Here is a 20,735-nt window from a genome sequence, read left to right as displayed (position 1 = left end):
AATTAGAAAATGCAAAAAATGTGATCTGTAACATAGTCCTTTTCTCCTTTCTCTCTTCAATTTTTCCTCTGCTTTAAATGATCCAAAGTCTTACTGCGACTGTTGTACCTTCTTAACAAACACTCAGAATATTTAGCCTTTTGTACTATTCTGTCTCTTCATTTTACTGATAAAATCCTCCTGAAAATTTTTAATCACTCCAGATCTACATCCAGCCTCAGAGTTTGCAGTAGAATTTCATAAGGAACAGACAGTTCTTTAGGAAGAACCAGTGTGATCACGATCCTGCTCTTTTCAGCCCAAAATAACTCTAGCAGGATGGAATCGTGTGATTTACACATCTTCTGTATCACAAGTTAGAAGTTGCCATTTCCAAGCTAGCGAAGTGCTATGTTGACATGAAAAGGGTTTTTTTTAACGAGCAGTGGAACTGACAACTTGGTTTCCTATGGATTTGTTGTAGGAGGGTCTGAGGAGGTAGAAACATCTGTGTTGTTGTGTCAGCTCCTCGTGATGCGCCAGTGTTTAAAATCTCTGTGCTTGCTTTTAGCTCTTTATCTTGTCACGTGGCTGTGTCCCTGGGCGAGTGGTAGCATGTCCTGCGGTTGGAGTTACATGCCCGCTTATTTGTCGGCCTGTACATGTGAGCTCCTTGGTCGGAGGCTCTCTAGCCTTAAAATCAGTAAGGGTTATATTGGAACTCTCCCTTAGAGCAGACATTAGTATGAATATCTACTCAGCCATTGATTTTTATGAAACTTGTAGGAGCTTTATAGCATGGGATCTTGGTCAGCATTTCATATTCGATTGGTCATTTGACTCAAAAACGTTTGGAAGAGAGATGAGCAGACAGTCAGATGGACTGAAAATGTAAGCACATAAGTCTCATTTTCTTAGGAAATCAAGCCAAAATATCTTGAGCAAATTATTTTATGGGTGATAGTTTGTGGACTGTGCTACTTGTCACATACCAGTTACACTTGAGAAGCTTATGTAATAGCTATTTTATGAATATCAGCAAAGGATATTTGCTATTTCTTCTAAGAAAGAGGCGCTAACGCAATATTCCTCTTCAGAACAAGAGGAATAATTTAATTTTGAATGTTGTGCTGCTAATGTGCAGAAAACTCCAAATAAAGAATTTTGAAGCAAAGGTTAGAAGTCAGGATATTTGCTGGTTATGTCTATACAGAAGGAAAAAAATGTACATTTTTTCTTTCCAAAAAAAAAAAAAAAAGAGAGAGAACCAAAGTACAAACTTGAGAGCGCCACACTAACTGCGAGGTGGCTCTTGTCAGTTCTGTACTGTTTTGTCTCCTGAACCTTTCCCATGTGAGGTTTTACTAATGGCTCATCTTCTTCTCTCTCTACTGCAGTGTGAAACAGTCTGATATTGTATGCCTGCTGCTTCCCAAGCTTTCAGGGCAAGACATATCTCTCAGACTGGGAAAATCTGTCTTAATGTCAGCGTTCTCTCTTGGCAGCTTCTAGGAACTGTAGTGAGGGGGGAAAAAAAAAATCCTTGTAGCTTCATGCGGTAACATTTCTTGGACTGTTTTCATGGAATCAACATTTTCTGCCAGCCAGTACTTACATGGCTTATGTATTTGACATAGAGAAGAGAACAGAATGCCACAAAAACAACTGAGATCCTGTCTCTACATGTGGAGCTCCCTTTAGATGAATGGATAGCTGGAACGAGGAAATTCTTGTAGCTCAAGTAACTAGTCATTACTTTTAAAAAAGTAAAGCATTCAGTTTAGATGAGGTAATGGCTTATTAAGTAAAGGGTGTAATGGAAGTTTTCTTTCTGATTGCCCTTTGAAATAATATCCAGTGCTTCAGAAACCATTCCAATATTTGTGGTAGTAATTTTTCTGTGTAAGTTATTCCTACAACTCCACCACACTTGAGAAATGTTTGTATATTTTGGGGAGATTTTCAATCCTACCATGCTTATCTGCGTGCCCAAGAGTTTAAAGTGAGCGTTGTCCATCAACAATGCAGACAGAAGAAAATGCAAATGTCTTTGCAATACTGCCATTACTGAGAAGCAGGAACTTAGTATGGCTTGACCAAGAGAAAAAAAATCAAGAAGATATGGTATAAAAAAGTCACTGCTTAGTTCTTTGATAGGCACTTGCAGTGTTAGCAAATCTTAATTCTTGGTATTCTAAAAACATGTTGTTTCCTACCGTAATGGTTTAGTAGGTTCAAGGCTTCTAATATAATAATACATGGAAAAAGGTAATTGTTAATGTTCTGCTGTATTCCTCAGGTTGTTCTCATCTACTACCTTATTGCTGTTCTGTTAGTATAATCCTGTAGAAAGTATTTCCAAGCCACTGAGATGGTGGTAAGCTTCATGTTGCTCACATATATTTAAGTATCTATCATGTTGTAAATGTCTTTGTTATGGAACAAATATGCTGTTTCATCCAATATGGACATCCTAAAAAAAACACTTTATTGTGCAAGTACAATATGTAAAATTACAATATATGTATTGATATTACCTATTTTCCATGCTGTATTTTTCCTCCAGAATTTAAAGTTGGGTTTCATAGGTTCCTTGGTTCATCTAATGAGCTAAATGTGCTGTGGGAGCCTGTTAGGGAAAAAAAGTTGCTTTTTTTCTTCTTTACTGTACATCCACCAGCAACTTGCAGAGTTTGTATTGCACCTGACACAGTATATGACACTACTGAAAAACATCGTGAATAGTTGTTGTGAAAGTGGAAGTCTCTCTTGAGTAGTTCTTAACCTGAGTCAGTTTACAGCACAACTCACGTTTTCCTTGTCATCTTCAGTAAGGGATTGAGACAACAAAAATAAATGCAAGAAATCTACGATGGTCACTAAGACTTGGTTATCATCCCTGTGCTTTCCGTTGTCTTTGCCCCTTCCTTCAGAGAAGAAAACATGCAACTTTAAATGTGCAGCTCCAACCCTCTGGGGCCACTTACGTGAGGGTTCCAGTGGATGCTAAGAAGGAACTTTGCAAGTCCTCATTAATTTAGTAATTGCTTTTTTCCATGTTGAAAAACAATGAAATACAAGTGTAGTCTGAATGATCTGTCGTCTTGAAAAAGCAAATGGGGGGAAAAAAGGCAAATTAAACTGCTTCTATCAGTCATGATTTTAACTCTTAGTTCTACTTACTTTTATACTTTCCATCCCTGTGTGTATTTCTTTGCAACTGTTGGCAAAGGATTCTGTTAGCCTGTGTTGCTTATGAAAAATAGTTTCTTTCAGAGCAGAGATCTTTAATAAAGAAACAATTCTGAATGGGAATAATTTATAAAGTTTGCTTCATGCAGTTGAGAAATGCAAAATAACACAGAATTTATGTGACTGACTGCTATGCATTTAAAATTTTATAGTCAGTCATGAACACTAAAGGACTTCTTGCAGTTCAGTAGTTTAGGTGCAGCTCTCCAATCCAGAATTCATCCTGAGCTTTTAAAAAAAAAACTTTTTACAAAGAAGCAAAATAACTTTTATTTCCTTTTCTACATGTTTGGAGAATGGAGTTAGAAATAGGATGCTGTGCCTTGACTATTTATAAATGTCATAAGTTAACTTTAACTGCTGAGCAGGCGACTATTTCCAGTGTAGCTTTGCAGATCTGTGTGGCTTGTCACAGAAGTTTTCTTGCTTTCTCTTGTCTTCCTCCCTGTAATTTCCTAGTTCTATAAAACTTGTTTTGCTTACAGCGAAGTTGGATCTGAATCTTGGTTTCAAATTTCTGGAGAGTTTCTTTAATAATCCCACATGGCACAACTCTCTCTCACCAAAAAAAAAAATCCCCAAAACAACCCCCCAAAACCGGGTGGGGGGCCTTTGTCCAACCCAGCTTCTGGTTTCTTTTCACTCTCTGTAATGTTATGCTGTGTAATACATTACCCCACATGCAGCCTTTTGCCTTCTTAAGGGTAGCGCGCTTGACAAGATTAGTCTTTTTAAATTGCATTAGGATTCTTTAGTGCCATTAGACATCAGTGAGTTGAGAAAGGGAGTCATCTTTTTTAGAATTTCTGTAAGTACAGCTTATTTTAAAACAAAACAAAACTTAACTTTAACATTTGTTTTCCAGCTCAGCTGCGAAGGTTACAAGAAGATATTGAGAATCTTCGTGAGGAAAAGGAGAATGAAATTTCAAGCACTCGAAATCAATTAATTGATGCTCAAAATGAGATTGTGCTTCTTCAACAAGTAGCAGAAAAGACAGCGTCAGAACGCGATACTGATATTTCTGCTTTGCAAGAGGAGCTACAGAAAGTGCGAGCAGAACTTGAACGGTGGCGGAAAGATGCCTCAGATTATGAAAAAGAAATTGTCAGTCTGCAAGCCAGTTTTCAGCTCAGGTGCCAGCAGTGTGAGGATCAGCAGAAGGAAGAAGCTACTCGTTTAAAAGGTGAAAGGAATGGCATGGACCAGTGCTAATAGTAACATCCTTATCAATCTGAGTGTCAAATAGTCAAATCAATATTTGTGTGCGTATGTATATACAAAAATCAAGGCTTGCAGTGTTATAAAAACCTTTTTGTATATTTCTTTAAATGGAAATTTTCAGTTATGCCTCAATTACCTAGTTACTTGTGATATCAAAAGTAGGCCAAGTGTAATGCCAATTTGAAAAAGTTGGAAAACTTGCCCTGTTATAGGGATTGATACTGCCACAGGTTTCTAAAGGGCCTTGCAGAATTTCTGAATCATTTAATCTTGTAAATCAATAGCTTCTGGCCTTTTAGTTTTTATAGCAAAGCTACATTTGAGACAAATAACTGTTTTGTAGCTTACGATGTTCAGTAACTTTCGCTCTACTTTTCAGAATTGATAGTCTCCTTTTATATTTAATTAATTTTAGAATTAAAGCTTTATTCTGTAAATGTGATGTAGAGATACACAAACACCTTGCGCTGAGCCAGTATAGGTCTTCTGGGCTCATTCATTTGGACTTCACCTTACCTGCAATGCACCTACATCACATGAGGTCTGATTGAGAGCCACTACTCCAGGCCTTATGGCTTCAGGTTTTAGAGAATCTGCTCCTTTCAGTCCAGTTCTTTTGCTAGCTCGGCAACTTAATCCTGCTTTTCTTTTCTTTTTCTTTAATCATGTTTCAGCTATCAAGATGGTGGCATGCCTATTGGGTAATAGAGTTCAAAAGCTCATGCTGAAACTTCGTATATGCCAGGAGAAGCTGGCACATATAAGATATGCTCAGAATTCTCAATCAGTCAATCTTCATGAAGAGACGTGTAACTTTTTTTAATCAATTTTGCTGGTGACTGATTTATTTCAAAGGTCTGATTTTAACACTCTGCCTCAAATGTTCTGTTTGTTTTAGCAGATGCATGGTATGTAGTGATTCTGATTGTTCATTACTCTCAAGTCTGCTGGGACAAGAATTTCTTCAAACACACTTTTCCACCACTGTTTCTAAAATGCTAGAATAGACCCGTAAACGGAGTCTTTTCTACTGCTTTGTGTGTTAGAAGAAGCGTGCCTTAAGAAGCACTAGCTTGTTTAATGGCTCACAAACTATTCATAATGGTAAAACATAATTTGATACATGCTTTATAGCTGCTTGTGATGGAATACATGTGACATGATTATAATCGAGCATATTTGACTGATACTAGCTTTTCTTCCATTTGTTCCCTGGTGACACTTGAAGCACTCATGAAATCAATTGTACTCTGTTCAACTCAAATTTATTCATTGCAGGTGAACTTGAAAAGTTGAAGGAGGAGTGGAGTGCTCTGGAAGCTGAGTGTGTTACACTCAAGAAGGAAAATACTTTGCTTGCATCTGAACTTCAGCGACAAGAGAAGGAGCTTTCTAGGTAAGTGCGGAATGGATTTATGAAGAAAGGTGTCATAGTAGCTTAAGAGTTTTTTTTTTTTCTTCTTCTTCTTCTTCTTCTTCTTCTTCTTCCCTTCTTTCCTCTAGTAAAATCTAATATCTGGAGTAAGTGTATTGAAATTTCATGTACATCACAGTTTTGGTCAGAACACATTTTTTGTTTTGAAAATGCTTCTGTATAACAGGCTTGTTTCATGTTCAAAAGGTATCCTAATTTATTTTGCCACTTTTAAAAATAAGAACTTGAAGTGTGAATTGTGGGAGCACTTAGACTTAACAGTTATCCTTCTGCTTAAAAGATAATATACCATGTAGAGAATTTTAAGTTAGGAATTCTCAATGTTCAGTGTTTGAAAATGATTCTCAGTATAGTGTGCTGTGGAAGCCTGTCATGTTACAAATGATGATGATGGGCAGAAGTAGTATTCTTTATCATGTTTCACTTAACAGAAGAATATAAATCTCTTCTTATTGCAAGTGCCATAGTATCTTTTTGAGAGGGATTTTAGAGTGCAGGAGTATTTGTATTTTACCATACTTCTTTTTGCTCTTTGAGCACTTCATACTGCTAAAGAGTATCTAAAACTGCCTAGAAGTAATGTCCTTTTTTATCCCTTCATTCGTCATTATTCTATTGTTTTTCAGTTTCAGATATATGAATTTAGTTCACAAAGTAAATGATATAGGGAGAGCACTTGATTTTCTTCTAGATCTGAATTTTGCCAGCATGCTTATATACACATACGTATATATGTACACACATATAAATGTATATGTTTACACACACACACACATATATATTTATTTTAATATTTTTTTTCTGGCTTCCTCACTCCCCTAAAATTGTCATTGATTGGACAAATGGAAGGTTTGCCACAGTGAAACATTCCTAGAGTAATGAGTTATTTTACTGGAATCAAATCTTTCTGTCTGAATCTTTCTTCGTTCCATCATGCCCCTGTTCTGATTCCTCTGTGTGGTGCAATTTCGTGTCCTGTACTCTATTTCAAGTTTTCTTTTTAATAGTGAGTACCAGCTGGAAGTTTACTGTCAGATTTTTCAGAAGTAAAAACTAGTTTGTGTGCATAAGTGTTACCTATTATTTTCACTTGCATTTTTTCATGTAGAAGGTTGCACAAGCAAATACAGAGCTTACGCAACGGAGATGCACAAGATCTCTCCCTTATTTAGTCTTTCTGTCTTGCACAGGCCCAAAGTAAAACTACTTGGTTATTACACTGAAGTTTGTAATTGTTTAATTTAGAGCTATCCGTGACTATTGTGCAATATTATTTAACTGCACTAATGCTTTGAGAATATACTAGCTACTACCTTATGTAACTGGAATAAGCAAGTAAATGTGTGTGTGAATAAGTGAAATACTTATTAATAACATTCTGGGACAACATTTTTCTAATTACAAGTTTATTTCAAAATGCTTTGAGTAAAATAATCTTGTACTAATAAGTAATTAATGAATAATAAAATAATAAATAAAAAAAATTAATGATAAATTACATATATAAAGTGTATTATCCATTATAATTGCATTAAATATATTATAATGTCTCCCTGTGTTTAGAAAATGAAGTCTGTAGCTAGGCTTTTGTGTCAGTACTTTGTATTGTGAGACAATGATGCTTTGTACTTTGATTGCTCTAAGCTAATATCTCCATACTAAATAAAATTAGCACATGAAGGTTTGAGGATGAAAACTGCTTAAAAATGTTTTGCTTGTTTAAATTTAACATGAGGAAACAAAACATGAGGAATCAAATGGATATTGTTTTGCAGCTCTCAGAAACAGAGTTTAGCTCTAACCAGCGATATAAGTGTTCTTGAAATGTCTCGAAAAGAACTTGAAAATCAGATGGGATCTTTGAGAGAAAAACATCAGCGGGATGCAGCTAGTCTAAAAAGCCAACTCAGTGAAGCTGAAAATCAAGCAAAGGATGTTCAGAAAGAGGTAACGCTTATTTCTATTTTGAGGGGATTCTCTGCCCAGTGACTTTGACTTTTAAACTATTTACATTGAAATAAAAGAAGAAAATACAAAGTCTTTAAAACTTTTTGATACTTTGATTGCAAGTACTTTTATGTTAGCTACCAATGTATAAATTGAGTGGTTAAATCTAAAAAGGAAGACTTCAAATAAAATGGGTTGTCTGCGTTTGGAAACTTTTTAAGGTTCTTTCCGTGCACTACCGTAGCGCACTTCCTTCCGTGCACTACTAGCGCACCTCTTCAGATGGCATGGAAACAACAGTCTTCCTGATTATGGTGGTATAGATTCTCATTAGCCATTATGAATCAAAATTAATTCTTTTCAGTCAATATGGCCTTCCTCATTAGATTTAAGCTAATTTATTTGACAGTGGAATGCATGTCCTTTAGAAAGGTGAGTCTCCTTTTGTTTCACTGGGTTGCTAGGTTTCTGAAGATGATTAGCAAGTGCGTAAGGAAAAGGTAGCATTTCGAGCATATGCTTCATCTGCCTAACCTCTAAAGATCATGTTTGGAAGTTCGTAGGCTCCAACAGTTACTTGCTGTCACTCATGAGTATTTTTAGCGAAGTTTTCCCCAGTCACTGCTATTACTTCCTGTCTCTTGCAATCCTTTTCCTTGTTTTGTCATAAATTCATCCTTGTCACATTCTTTACCATTTCCATAATTTGAAAATCCCACTCTTGTTAATGTATGTATATATCTGTAAAGATGCCTACTCTTTTAAGTTTGCGGTTAGTGCCAGTACTGAAGGTTATTAGTTCTGTCCTAACTAATCCCTGTCATGAGGGCTACTGGAAAACTGTGATCTATAGAAAAAAAATTGGATGCAGGTATTCTGAATAAGAAGAAGCTGACCATAATGCAGAAACATGAGACATATTGGCCCAGTGTTGTTTGTGCTCAACCCACACTAGGATTACAGCATAATAATAATAAGACATAGTATTTTTGTGTCTGTCCTCTTATCTGTTTGGGTTTTCTTTGTAGGAAGAGTTTTGATTTGCTTCATACAGAATGTTATTTTTGCACCTGTTTGGTTGCTCTAGGTATTTAGGCTACAGCCTAGGTGTAAGACCACTATCTAAATATAAAAGGCACTTTGTTTCCCTGTATCTTGTTTTGTCTTTACAGTTCTTTCCATAGTTCTTTCCTATTTAATAATGAGGAATTGTTTGGTATGAGTGAGGTGAATTCAGGCTTTGCATTTACTTAGTATTTCCTTATTTCTGCAAATAGTTTCTAGAGTTGATTAGCCGTGCATTAGCCATCTGTGTTCTGAGGTTAGCACAGAAGATGTCTTAACTGTGAACTGTTTGGATTAACAACTTAATGCACTATCATCCATCCTTATTATTGATAGGTGTCATGTTACTGTAATGTGCCTGGTAGAGCACATAAATTGTTCACTCTCCTAAAGACTCTCAGTGCAATTGAGTATGAGAAAGCTTTCTGGAAAACTGCGTAGTACTCTATGCAGTGAATTTTTTTTCAAGGCATATATAAATGACAATCTGCTAAAAATGTTTATTTTTAGAATGTCCCAGGCAAAAAGAAACGTAATCTTTGCAATTTAATGATTTGCTGACTTTGAATATATTGCAAAGAAGGTCTTATTCAATCAAAATTTTTATGGGAAATATGCAAAAGATATCTGTCAAAGTATTATAAAAAGTGGGTTTATTTAACAGGAGAAATACTTGTGAGCTCGTTCTGAACCATTGCCCCTGCATGTTCTTAGTGGCGTACTGTGATGGCCAGGTGCTGCATGTGTCTGAAGTGGAAGAGTTCTGAAGCTGTGGCCATACACATTTCTGTCTGAAACCTAATGTAAAAATTGATATCGTTAATCTGTGCTTCTGGGTTAAATTTGCTTCTAGAATTCTGTCTACTTGTGGATTTTTATTAACTATGGTGACCTCTAATCTTTCTGAAGCATGATGTAATGTTATTTTACTGTTAATTGCTTCCTGCTAGTCAAAAATAGGCTATATTTGCCCTCCAGGGGTAGGGAAAATCATTTGGTCTCAAAAATGAAATTTATTCTAATTCTTTGTATCATGCTAGATATAAATATAAAAGTTTTTTTAGTCTTTCTTATCCAAAAAAGCATACAATTAATCCTAGCCCTTCAAAGGCAGAAGACAAGATCTTTGCTTCTTTTTAAAGAAAATCTAAACTATTTTAGAGCAAATAATTTCTTCTTGCTGTGTGTTTTTTCTTTTTTCCCTTTTCTGGAGATAAGACGGCCTTAGTTGCACTCCAAAAGACTTTTCTTCCCTACATTATTTATATAGAGAGAGTGTACTGATCCAAGCCGAGTTACTTTCGGCATATGACAGGAGAGGAAGATGTACGCTAAGCAAGCGTAAGCGTGCACTCGTGTCCCAGGGGTCTGCAGACTGTTTTCTCTTTGCCTTTAGTATGAAAGGACACAGACTGTGCTCTCAGAGCTGAAGACGAAGTTTGAGATGGCTGAACAAGAAAAGCAGTCAATCACAGATGAGCTCAAACAGTGTAAAGAAAACCTGAAGCTGCTACAAGAAAAAGGAAATAACGTAAGTCTGCACAAAGTATGTGGGGAAGTCTGGTTATGACGCTGGCAATTCTCCTGCTGACTGGGAGAGCATCCGAGTGTTGTATAGTAAAGGACAGACTTTCAAAAGGGCTTTGTACCATATTTATATGCAAAATTGCATTCTGGTACTACAAGTGCAAATTTGCAGGTCATTACACTGTTCTCATTGTACATGCAGGTTAGATTTACGGCTACATAACAGTTTTAAATGTGGCCCTAGATATCTGCTCTCTTGAAAAATCTGGCTTAATTCCTAATGGACCAGAACTGGGCAAAACATTTTAATTCAAGTGATACATAGGTAAAAGCGGAGACACATGCATCCAAATGAATTAAGCAACCTTCTTCAAGACGCTTTTCTTTTATTAGTGACTGTTACAACATACATTACTTCTTGACTCTTGCTCCTGCCTCTTAATGGTGGTCATCCCTTAGGGGCTTATGATTTACATGGTGCAAGTGAACTATCCTTTCTACTCACTAACAAAAGCGTTTTCCTGTTGCAATTAATTTGAGGGATTGTATCATTACAATTGAGGTTACAGCTGGGACAACTTTTGCATCCTGAAATTTCTGAAATCCTCCAAATGTGGCAGACACATAAGTTAATCACAACCTTTTTGGACACCTTACTTTCCTAGAATGGCTGGTTTAATGGTCTTCCTGCACTGCCCTCATGATCAGTGGAGAGAGAACAACTGCCGTAGTGGACAGTGCAAAATAGGAGAACAGCAGATGCTCTGTGATAGCCTTTTAGAGAAATCTCTCTCTCTCCCTCCGGCTATAGATGGAGCTTACAGGTACCACCCTCTAAACTTAGATGCCTGAAGTTAGTATGAATATTCTTGCCATGGCCCAGTTAATGAATGTAAACCTCTAACATAGCAGAGCTAAGAAGGAAGCAGGAATGGCTTTGAATTCTTTACATTTTACAGCCATGTATTCAGGAATTGGAAGATAAAACTTTCTTGGAACCTGCTTCCTGCTTAGGATTCTTCTGCAATAATAATAGCCCAGATAATACTGACTCATTAAAGTAGGAAGAAGCTTTAATTAAAAAACAAAACAAAAACAAAACACACACTATAATAGAAGAGATCACACTGGAAAAATGATTGTGAATACGAGAGTCTCTGCTCTGTTAAAATATTAATCTTGGGATTAGCATGATCAGTGAAAAGGGGAGATAGCAGCAGGAAGGAATGCTATGAATGGAGCTGGAGCACCTGGTGAAAGTGAAGCTTGCAAGAATATGAGGGGATTCTTAGCAAGAATTTGAGGTGAGTATTCAAACAAAATCAGGAACCATAGCAATTGCCAAAATCGGCTTCCAGAGAAAGGACATAGTTGCAACAACTGGGAAGCCTGGGGATCAGAGTATGATGAAGAGCATCCAACCATATAAAGAATTATAGGGCAAGCTTGCTATTAAAGCAAGTATTAATTGCAATCAGTAATGTAAAATGTATTTATCTGGTGAATTATTTTAAAAATCACACATGCTGAGCTGAGTTCCAAGGTCAAAATTTTCCAGTGTCATTGTCCACCTATGCTGGAATCATTACCTGTTACTTCATTTCTGAGAACAGTGTCCCCTAGAAAGTCAGTCCCCACTGTGGGATTTGTTCCTTTTTGGGGCCCACCTGAGTTTGTGTATCTTTATATCCTTATAGGATATCCTCATATCCTATATCCTTATAGGACACATGTTTTTGAAGAACCTCATTAACTGCTTCTCAACTGGGAGGAGATTTGTTATATATTGATAAATTCACGAGGGAGGAATTTTAATTGTTTTGGAGGCAATTTCATTTAATGCAGTGGATATTTATAATTTATTTCACTTGCCAAGATGCCACAGGCATGAATGTGTATAATTTAAAAAAAAAAAATCTGTACGATTCTCCTGTGAATTAATAAATGTTAGAAAAGAGAGGGCTGCTTTGCTCCATTTGGAATTTCATTTTAAATATTCACAAGTTTTTATACTTTTCCTTTTGGGAGGATAAAGTTTTACTTTCAAAAAAGCAGTATTGTGTCCTAAAACTCTTAGCAGTATGGTGTACTACTTGTGCTTGCATGTTTGTAGTCAGTGGTTATTTCCTGACACTGTATATGATGGATTTGTTTGTGAATGGTTTGAGAACGTTAGCTGCTTGATTGACTTAAACTTTTGGCACTTTTTTGAACACCGCTGTGATTGTTTCTACCAACATGCTTTCTGCGGGAAGATGGCACTCTAATTTGTAGCACCAATGACAAAAAATACTGCATGAAAATGACTGGGTTGCATATGATTTGTCTATTAAATATATATGCCTTGATTAAAATAAATTTGAATTATTGTAAAGTCAAGAATTAAATGGCAGAAATTAGAATATTTTAAGCTTCCTGTATTTTGAACCATACTTGAGGTTCTATGATTAAATGACTTCTACAAATTCATAACAGAATGAGATTTGATTTATGAATCACAGAATAATGCTTAAGAAAGTCTTCAAACATGAAGTTAGCATTTGTTTAGTTGACTGAACAAAATCAAAGTGGCTCCAGCACAAAAAAAAGTTCTAAAAAACCCAAAAACCTAGCATGGTTTGAACTTAACCTCTGTGTGTCTGTGTGTGTGCACAACTATATCAGCTAAGATACAGAGAAAGCAGATGTTTTCCAAGGACAACTTAGAAAGAAATTAGGTCCCTTTTAATTTATTGTATTAAGGATAGAGGTTATCCATCCAGAATGTGAAGTAATTTACAGTCAGCTGAAAGTAACTGAGAAAATGTGTAATGATTCTCACGAGGCCATAAGCTAAATGAACCCTGCAGTCTTGCTAGCTGGTAGTTTGGCCCAGCTACAGCATTTAACTGACTCGTAGAATTGCACTTTGTCACAAGGCTGACCTGCCGGAGATGCTGATTTTTGTGGTATCTCTAATACGAATATACTTCCCTGCTTTACAGTAATTTAGTGTTGATTGTACAGTCTTGTTATAATCTCACAGAAATGTCTGAACTACTGGATTTGCCTGCTGCCGTAGTTGTTAATTGATTCATTAATTGAGGAAAAAGATTGTTTTTTCCTGGAGGCTGGTGATGGAAAATGGGAAAAGGCTAAATTGCATGGAATGAAGAAGCAGATGAAAAATTCAATACCTGGTATGAGTTTTACTGCCTTAAGAGAAATCCAGATGGGATTTCCCATCACTTGCATAGAAAACTAAAAGCAAAATATAAATAAGATACAGGCAAATCAATTTAAGCCTCATATTGCTCTTAAGTGCTAAATTCCAAGTTGTGACAAGAGGTTTCTTTGAGTATTTTCTGCTTACTTCCCTTTATTTTTAAACATCCCTGTTCATTTGACTAGAACGGTGTACTAACTTTGTATACCAGATTAGATCATGCTGTATTGTTAGATGTCTTTAATACATTTCAATTAAAACAAAACTCACTCTGACTTATTTTCCCCTCTCTAAATCATCTTTACGTGATTGAATTATAGCACAAAGTGATTTTTAATATCCCTTCCCTTCTTTAGCCTTCCATATTACAACCCGTCCCAGCCGTATTCATCGGCCTAATCCTGGCTTTCCTGTATTGGTGTTACGGCCCATTGTGGTAGCGAAAGGTACAAGCACTACTGTTCAGTCGATGTATGTTTGTCCCTCTCACCTGTTTGTGCCATTTCTGTATAAAATAGTGCATGGTGAAATGCTCACAGGTGTTTACTTACCTGAAGCAAACCCTTCATTTAATATGCCATTCTGTTGGTACCGATGAGCTGCACAATCAACTAATCATTTAACATCTGTGTGATTTCTTTAACAACAAATTAATTTCATTCTAACTGGTTCTGAATGTGCCTCTTCTAACTTGGTCTCAGTTTGTCTTTAGCAAATGGGCTAAATTTTGCACAGTGCTGCGATGCTAGGGCCTGAATGAAAATTTAATTGCTTAATTAACTATGGAAAATGAAGAGTTTGCCTCTAAATAATAATAATCGACAAGCTTTGGTTCTTAATTACGGACTAAGAATTTCCTCTCTGGCTTTAAACACTTTTTCATTTTTCTCACTATTGCTGTGAAGAAGATGGGAAAAAAGACAAGATGAGAAATAGGTGGTTGGTTTGTATTCTCAACTCTCAGCTTGCATTTTCTCTAATGTCTGCCGGTGTGTCCTTCTCTTAAAACACTATTGTTGTCATAAAATGTCATGACGATGCATTCAAGACTATTTTGTTAGGCTCTGCTAAGAACTAACTTTGTAGATCTAGATTTAAAATTCAAAAGATAAGAAGTTAAGGATGACATTACTGCATAAACCTGTGTCTAGCAATTACTTGGCACAAGTGATGTTTTAAACATCTTAAGCCCTCACATTTTTAATAGTAGATGTCTCTGAGGTGTGTGCGGTAATGAAGCTGGAAATACGGGACTGCTAAAGCTTCTCCTGATGATCTTCGATCACGAAGAGTTTTCCATTGGGATTCCTTCCGCTAGAGAAATACGGTTTAACTCTGTGATGCTATAAGTCAGGATTAGCCTGCAGTAGGGCTCACGGGTAACGTTTTAGTGATGCCTATCAACAGGTACTCAGGACTTTCAGGAACCACGGGGTAAACTGATCGGTGTGAATTAGAGCAAATATGATATTGATTTCTTTTTTCTCTCCACACAGAGACAATGGCCTTGGATGCCTGTGATGGCAGCTTTGGTTGCTGTAACAGCCGTGGTGCTGTACCCAGGCCTAACCAGAGCTTCTCCATGAGAACTGTTGTTGAATCCATACACCGTCCTCCCTTTAGAAGCTGGCATCACTCATATACTGAGGGAAAACAGATTAATTCTCTTCCTTTTTACCTCTTAATACAGCACAGCTCTGCGTGAGAACAGCAGTAGGGTCATTTGCTTTAAACTGTATAAAATGTATCTGTCTATAAAGAGGGAATAAAATTGTGATTCATCATACTGTGAGCAATATTTTTGCTTACAATTTCACGTAAGTTTTAAATTAGTATGTTGGCATTCTAAATACTACAATGGTGGCCTAAAGTAGGCTTCTTGGTACCAAATTATTTATAATGGCTAGGTTTGTGGACTTTTACTTTAGAATCTGATTGCCGGATTTAAAAGGAAAAACACATTATTGCTGATTTGGACACCCAAGTCAAATAACCTTGCAGATACTTTGAAAACAGATGCAGTGTGCTCAGTGCCTTTCAGTATGATTTTTTTTTTTTCTAAAACCAGTATACCATTTTACTTGCTGTTAGTCACTGAGCTGTTGGGAACAAGACTTAAGGTAACTTCTCTTAGGCCTTTTGAAGGAAGCATATTTTTATTTGGTAAGAATTGTTTTATTAATGATTTCTGGAAATAAACAGAATTCCTGTCCAGCCTTAAAGAGATAGAGACACTGATGGTGAAGACCAGCCTAGAATATTTAGTGTGCGCGTGTGCGAGTGTAAGCATGTGTGTGTTCTTGAGTGAGCTAAGGTATTTCTGGGAGCAAATACTTGGTCATTTGATGGACATAGTGCAGTGATTCAACTTGCGTTAACTTTAGTTTGAATGTAATTTATTAAATTTCATATATTTAAAGAGATGCGTTCTTTAAAAGTATGAATACTTTCTCACATATCACATTGTATCAATTTATTTTTTCAGTCATTTGATACTTTCTGACTTGAGCTGGAGAGGCTCTTTAGATAAGCTTGTATTGATGTAACTTCATTAAAAAAAAACGCTACAGTGCATCTATGAATAGCCGAAAAAATTCAGAGATACATAAACTGCTACAAAATTGGAATCGTATACCTAGTCATGTATGTGTCAGGTGAACAACAATTAATTTGGTAGTTAAATTTTTTGCATCAACATTACAGGGCTGTAAGTACAATACAGTGGTCCCCATTATAAAGTTTATTTCCCTTATCTAAGTACTATAATTACTGCTACTTGCTGACTTTTGGTGGGAATCACTGTAGTTAATGCTGAATTAAGCGTAGACTGTAGTTATCTTGTTCAACTCAACAGTTCTGTCAAAAAAGTTTATTAAAGACTTAAATAATATGCTAAAGAATGGTAAAGTAAAAGGGCTCTACTAAAGGAAACTTCAAAATAGGGAGATAATCTTGAAGATTCAATTGGCTTTAAACCATCTTATGGCAATCGACAGATAGTTTAAATATTTAAATAGAAATTTAGCATAAAATTTACCTTGAGGTTTTGAGGATCATTGTCTGTCCTTTAAAGGTTCTACCTTGAGCTATGTGGGATTTGCTAATGGGAGGATTATTAGTTATGGAAAAAATAGTCCACAAGTGACTTGTAGAAAATAAATATTGTCATTTAGTTTATTCATTTCATCATTTTCAGTTGCAGGAAGCCACCCAACCACAGAACACTCGTATGCCAGTGGTACCCAGTACCTCTTGTATATAGGTTATTGCAAATATTGTTCTGAAATGCTTAACTTCAGAATTACATTTTTTAAAGTAAATAATTGTTTTAAATCTATTTTGTAAAGATATAAAAATACAATAGAATTTCTGGAGTACAGATTAAACTATTTGCACTAACACACGTGATGTGCATGATTTAATAAAATAACTTTACTCTCCCTATGCATGTTTGAGTTGAATCTCATTTGAAAGCAATAGATCCATACTAAGTTTCTTTTGTGCTAGATTTTGCCACAATTACTAGGCACAATGTCTGCAGCATGTTCAGTAATATCAGAAGATGTTTTTACCTTGTATTTCACATTTGCACTGGTTTATGTTTTTGTCTAGATGATCTCTCTCCTGTCTGGTTTTCAGAAAGAAATGGGGGAAGAGGGCTGTGAAGGACTTGGGAGGATTATTACTGTGGAAAAATTAGTGTTTCACAGGTGAAAGTTGGATTGTGCCTGTGGCAGGGTTGGCAAGATTGGAGGAGCAGTGATTGCAGATAGCTGGGCAGCAGTGGGAAGGGAGCCCGGTGCTGCCTCCTCTGTTCCTTAGTTTCTTGAATCCTCTGTTTGTCCCTGTTTTAGCTACTGTGTCTTTCCTAACCGATTCTCTTCGCTTCCCTCTGCCCTGCCAGTAGCATGTAGAGGTGGTGTGTGGAGGTAGAGCAGAGGCTGGGGAGGAACCAGGTTCCCTGGAGCCCGGTGGGGCAGTGGTCCCCCGTGGCTGGTGGCAGGGAAGGTGCCGAGGGGACAGCTGGGGACCCGCCTGGGATGGGCCCAGACTGAACAGTGCTGCCTGTGACATGGATTAGTTTTGGAGTTAAAGATAAATGTTGTGGGGTTTCCAGAAGTATTTAGAGCATCAGAGCTGAAATTTAAGATCCAACATGACTGTAATAAAGGAGAAGGATTTCTGAATTAATTGTGTGCATGTGTGCATATTTATATTGTGTACACAAATATAGAGTACGCATTGCATGGGTGTTTGTGCATACAAATGTACCTGCGTTTCCCTAATACAGTGCCTTTCCCAGGAGTTCTTGACACTTGCACGTTCAAAATTATCAAGAATGAGCTAAAATGCACAGTTCACTTTCATTGTGAGGATCCCTGGAGAAGGATTGGATAACTGGGAAGTTACTGTTCTTCAGTGCTGTGACACTAAAGCAGCAAGTGGATTTATTTTGTAAGCACTCTCTATGCATAAACTTCTCTTTTCAGCTGCTTTTCTTTGCATATGCTTGTAGTAAATATCTGTGCTCTTTTACATTCATACTTAAATTCTTTCTTTTTACTTGTGAGAGTTGATGATTGACTAAGTCAGCCTTGGAGTTACTGCAACGAGACAGTTTTTCCACAGATATGTAAGGTGCTGAAAGCCTATTGTACAGTAAGCACTCTGAGCTTCTACTGAAGTTTGAGGTTTAAAAAGGCTCCTCGTACTGGGAGGATTAGTCTGAGAACTGTTTTATCAATTACTAGTTCAATTTTGAAGATTTAAAAACATATCTGAACACTTGTTCAGTTTTGTCCTAGAGTCCTGACTGTGAGGTACTTCTTTTTCTGAATTATAATAGAATTTCTACCTACATAGGGACTATAACAGCAGGCCTTTTGTTTATAACATAAAAAAATAAAATGTACTTTTCTTGTTCCAAGGAGCTGAATTAAGGATGTTCTTCCAGAGTCTTAGGCTAATCCTTCTTTCAGACTCTATATTTTGGTGCTAAATGCAGAATTATGAACCTGCACAATATATTGCAAAGTTTTTTCATAAAACAGTCTCTGTGAGACTTAGTGTCAAATGAATGACGGCTGAAGCAAAGGTAATTATCCATGTTTATATTTTGGGCATATCCTGAGTTATTTTTCTGGATTTTTTTTATCAAGTCTTCTAAAATACATCATGTTAAAATTTTCAGTATGTTTCACATAAGGTTTTGAATGTTTCCTGCTGTAATCTGTAGGGTTCTGTCACTTGCAAGAGTCATTTCTTCAGCTTGAATCTTCTCCATGATGAATCTTCTGCAGAGATTCATCCCACCAGCAGCATCTGAGTCCTTTAAGACGCCAGGCCACCAGAATGCCTGCTGGGAAGCCACTGTGGTTTGCGCTGGTTCTGCAACTGGGCTTGGCCTGTTGCCACCAAGGCCATTTCTTTCCGCTGGTTTTTCATCCACTGTTAGTGTTTCATTAGCACCTGCTCCAAGATTGAGTCTTCATCAGAACAGCAGTAGGTAATATGAAAGAACTAGAGGCCATATCTTCTCTCTTTCTCAAGCATGTACCTGTGGATCTGTTTGAAGGGCTGCTAGTTTCTAGCAAACCGCACTGAAATCCTGAGATCCAGCTGACTTACTCAACCGGGTTCCTCTCTGTGTGTGCTTCTGGACACAGAGTTCATTCCTCTCTGCTCTGCTGGGGAAGCAGGCTGCAGTAGGTGTCTCCCAGTTTTCTGGCTTCCAGGGGTTTTATTTTGTGCCGACTAACTCGAATCATCGAGGAAGGGTTTTCCCTTAGAGCCAGGCTCCTCTGCTTGGAGAGGGGGTTGCGCTTGCTACTGCCTTAAAAACTGAGTACTACCAGAAATTGTCTAAAGGCGGAGAGGAGTAGAAGGCAAGTTAGCAATTGAAACAAAAGCTTCAGTAATAAGGGCCATCAGAGGCTTGAGTTTTCATTCATTTGTAAAGGTAGAGGGAACACAGATGTGATTGGCGTTCTCTGTATCGCAGGTCATAAAACTTCACTGACTAATTTCAACATCAAAAGCGTTATGTCAAGTAAAGCTACAGCATATATTTTAGAGATAAAATCTTGATTTAAGAACTTCAAATAATGGAGAATAATTCACCTCTCTAGGTAAGTTACTTGAACAATTATTGTCCTGACCAAGAAAAAGGGGAAGGGGGCAAGGGGAATAGAAGCTGTATTTAAATTCAGCTAGTTTCGGCTCCCAACTATTGGTTTTTAATACTTTTTTTTTTTTTTTTTTGAGAAGGTTCTACTAGTGCAAATGTTGTCCTTACACAGGGATTTGCCAGACCATGGTCAAATGACCTTCTAATCTTCTTTTATGAGTGGATTGAGTTTCTTAATTCTTTTTTCTTCATCCCTCTAGTTGCTGTTGTCAGCTTTTAAAACTCTTTCTAATTTTATTAATGTTCTTTTTGAAAAGTAGATGCCAGAACTGACCGTGCCCTTTCAGTAATGCCCTCGCTAGCATCATATAAACAGATGACAGTTCTTTATCCCACTCTCATATTCCTATTCATTTGGCTATCTACCAAAACCCTAGGACTTTTTTGAGGTTCACAGACTTTTAGCATTTAGATTTTAGTCTTTTGGATCAAGTCTGTGCATTCTGCCTGATGCCCCAGCCCTTGGCACCTGACTTTGCGTTGTTGTTCAGTAATCCCACTGTAGGCAAGGAGTCCAAGACAGCAACCTGTTCCCATCACTGTTTTCTGCTTCATCAGTATTTCTTTCCTTCATTTTTTTACAGGAATGACTACTTAAGTTTTTGTAAGTCATTGATTAAAAAATATTGATTGGTAGTGGGCTAAAAACAGTTCCCTCGGGATGATTACAAAAATAAAAAAGCTGACAAGTCTGGAAAAAAAAAACAAACAACCCTATGTGAAGTAATCATTCTACAAATGTTTTTTAATCTGGATCATTAGTAAAAAGTGATGGCTGGAGTGTAGTGATCACTTTTATCGGGATGTCAAATGACTTACAGAAGTCTTTGTATAATGACACATACCAAAAAATGAGCCATTTTTTAAAAGTTATAAAAATGGGACTTTATTTTATTTATGTATATATACACACA

At 36.8% G+C, this 20,735-nt stretch overlaps 1 protein-coding gene across 19 annotated transcripts in view; it reads left to right on the top strand.

Moving 5' to 3' along the window:
• SLMAP (sarcolemma associated protein) overlaps positions 1 to 15,420 on the top strand; it is a 90,184-nt gene extending 74,764 nt beyond the window's left edge. For 10 of the 19 annotated variants that reach the window (XM_013958521.2, XM_067303730.1, XM_013958515.2 and 7 more), the window contains 5 exons: positions 4,097 to 4,417; positions 5,734 to 5,851; positions 7,666 to 7,837; positions 10,299 to 10,433; positions 15,131 to 15,420. In XM_013958521.2, coding sequence (XP_013813975.2) covers positions 4,097 to 4,417; positions 5,734 to 5,851; positions 7,666 to 7,837; positions 10,299 to 10,433; positions 15,131 to 15,220 — 836 coding nt within the window. In that variant the 3' untranslated portion in view covers positions 15,221 to 15,420. Of the gene's footprint in view, positions 1 to 4,096; positions 4,418 to 5,733; positions 5,852 to 7,665; positions 7,838 to 10,298; positions 10,434 to 13,990; positions 14,081 to 15,130 lie in introns of all 19 variants that reach the window. The other 9 variants (XM_067303737.1, XM_067303743.1, XM_067303741.1 and 6 more) reach the window with 3 other exon arrangements.
• Positions 15,421 to 20,735: the final 5,315 nt, after the last annotated feature.

This window comes from Apteryx mantelli, chromosome 12 (assembly GCF_036417845.1).
Source record: "Apteryx mantelli isolate bAptMan1 chromosome 12, bAptMan1.hap1, whole genome shotgun sequence".
Lineage (NCBI taxonomy): Eukaryota > Metazoa > Chordata > Aves > Apterygiformes > Apterygidae > Apteryx > Apteryx mantelli.
Note: the sequence above shows the minus strand (reverse complement) of the source record. Positions and strands in the feature narration are given on the sequence as shown.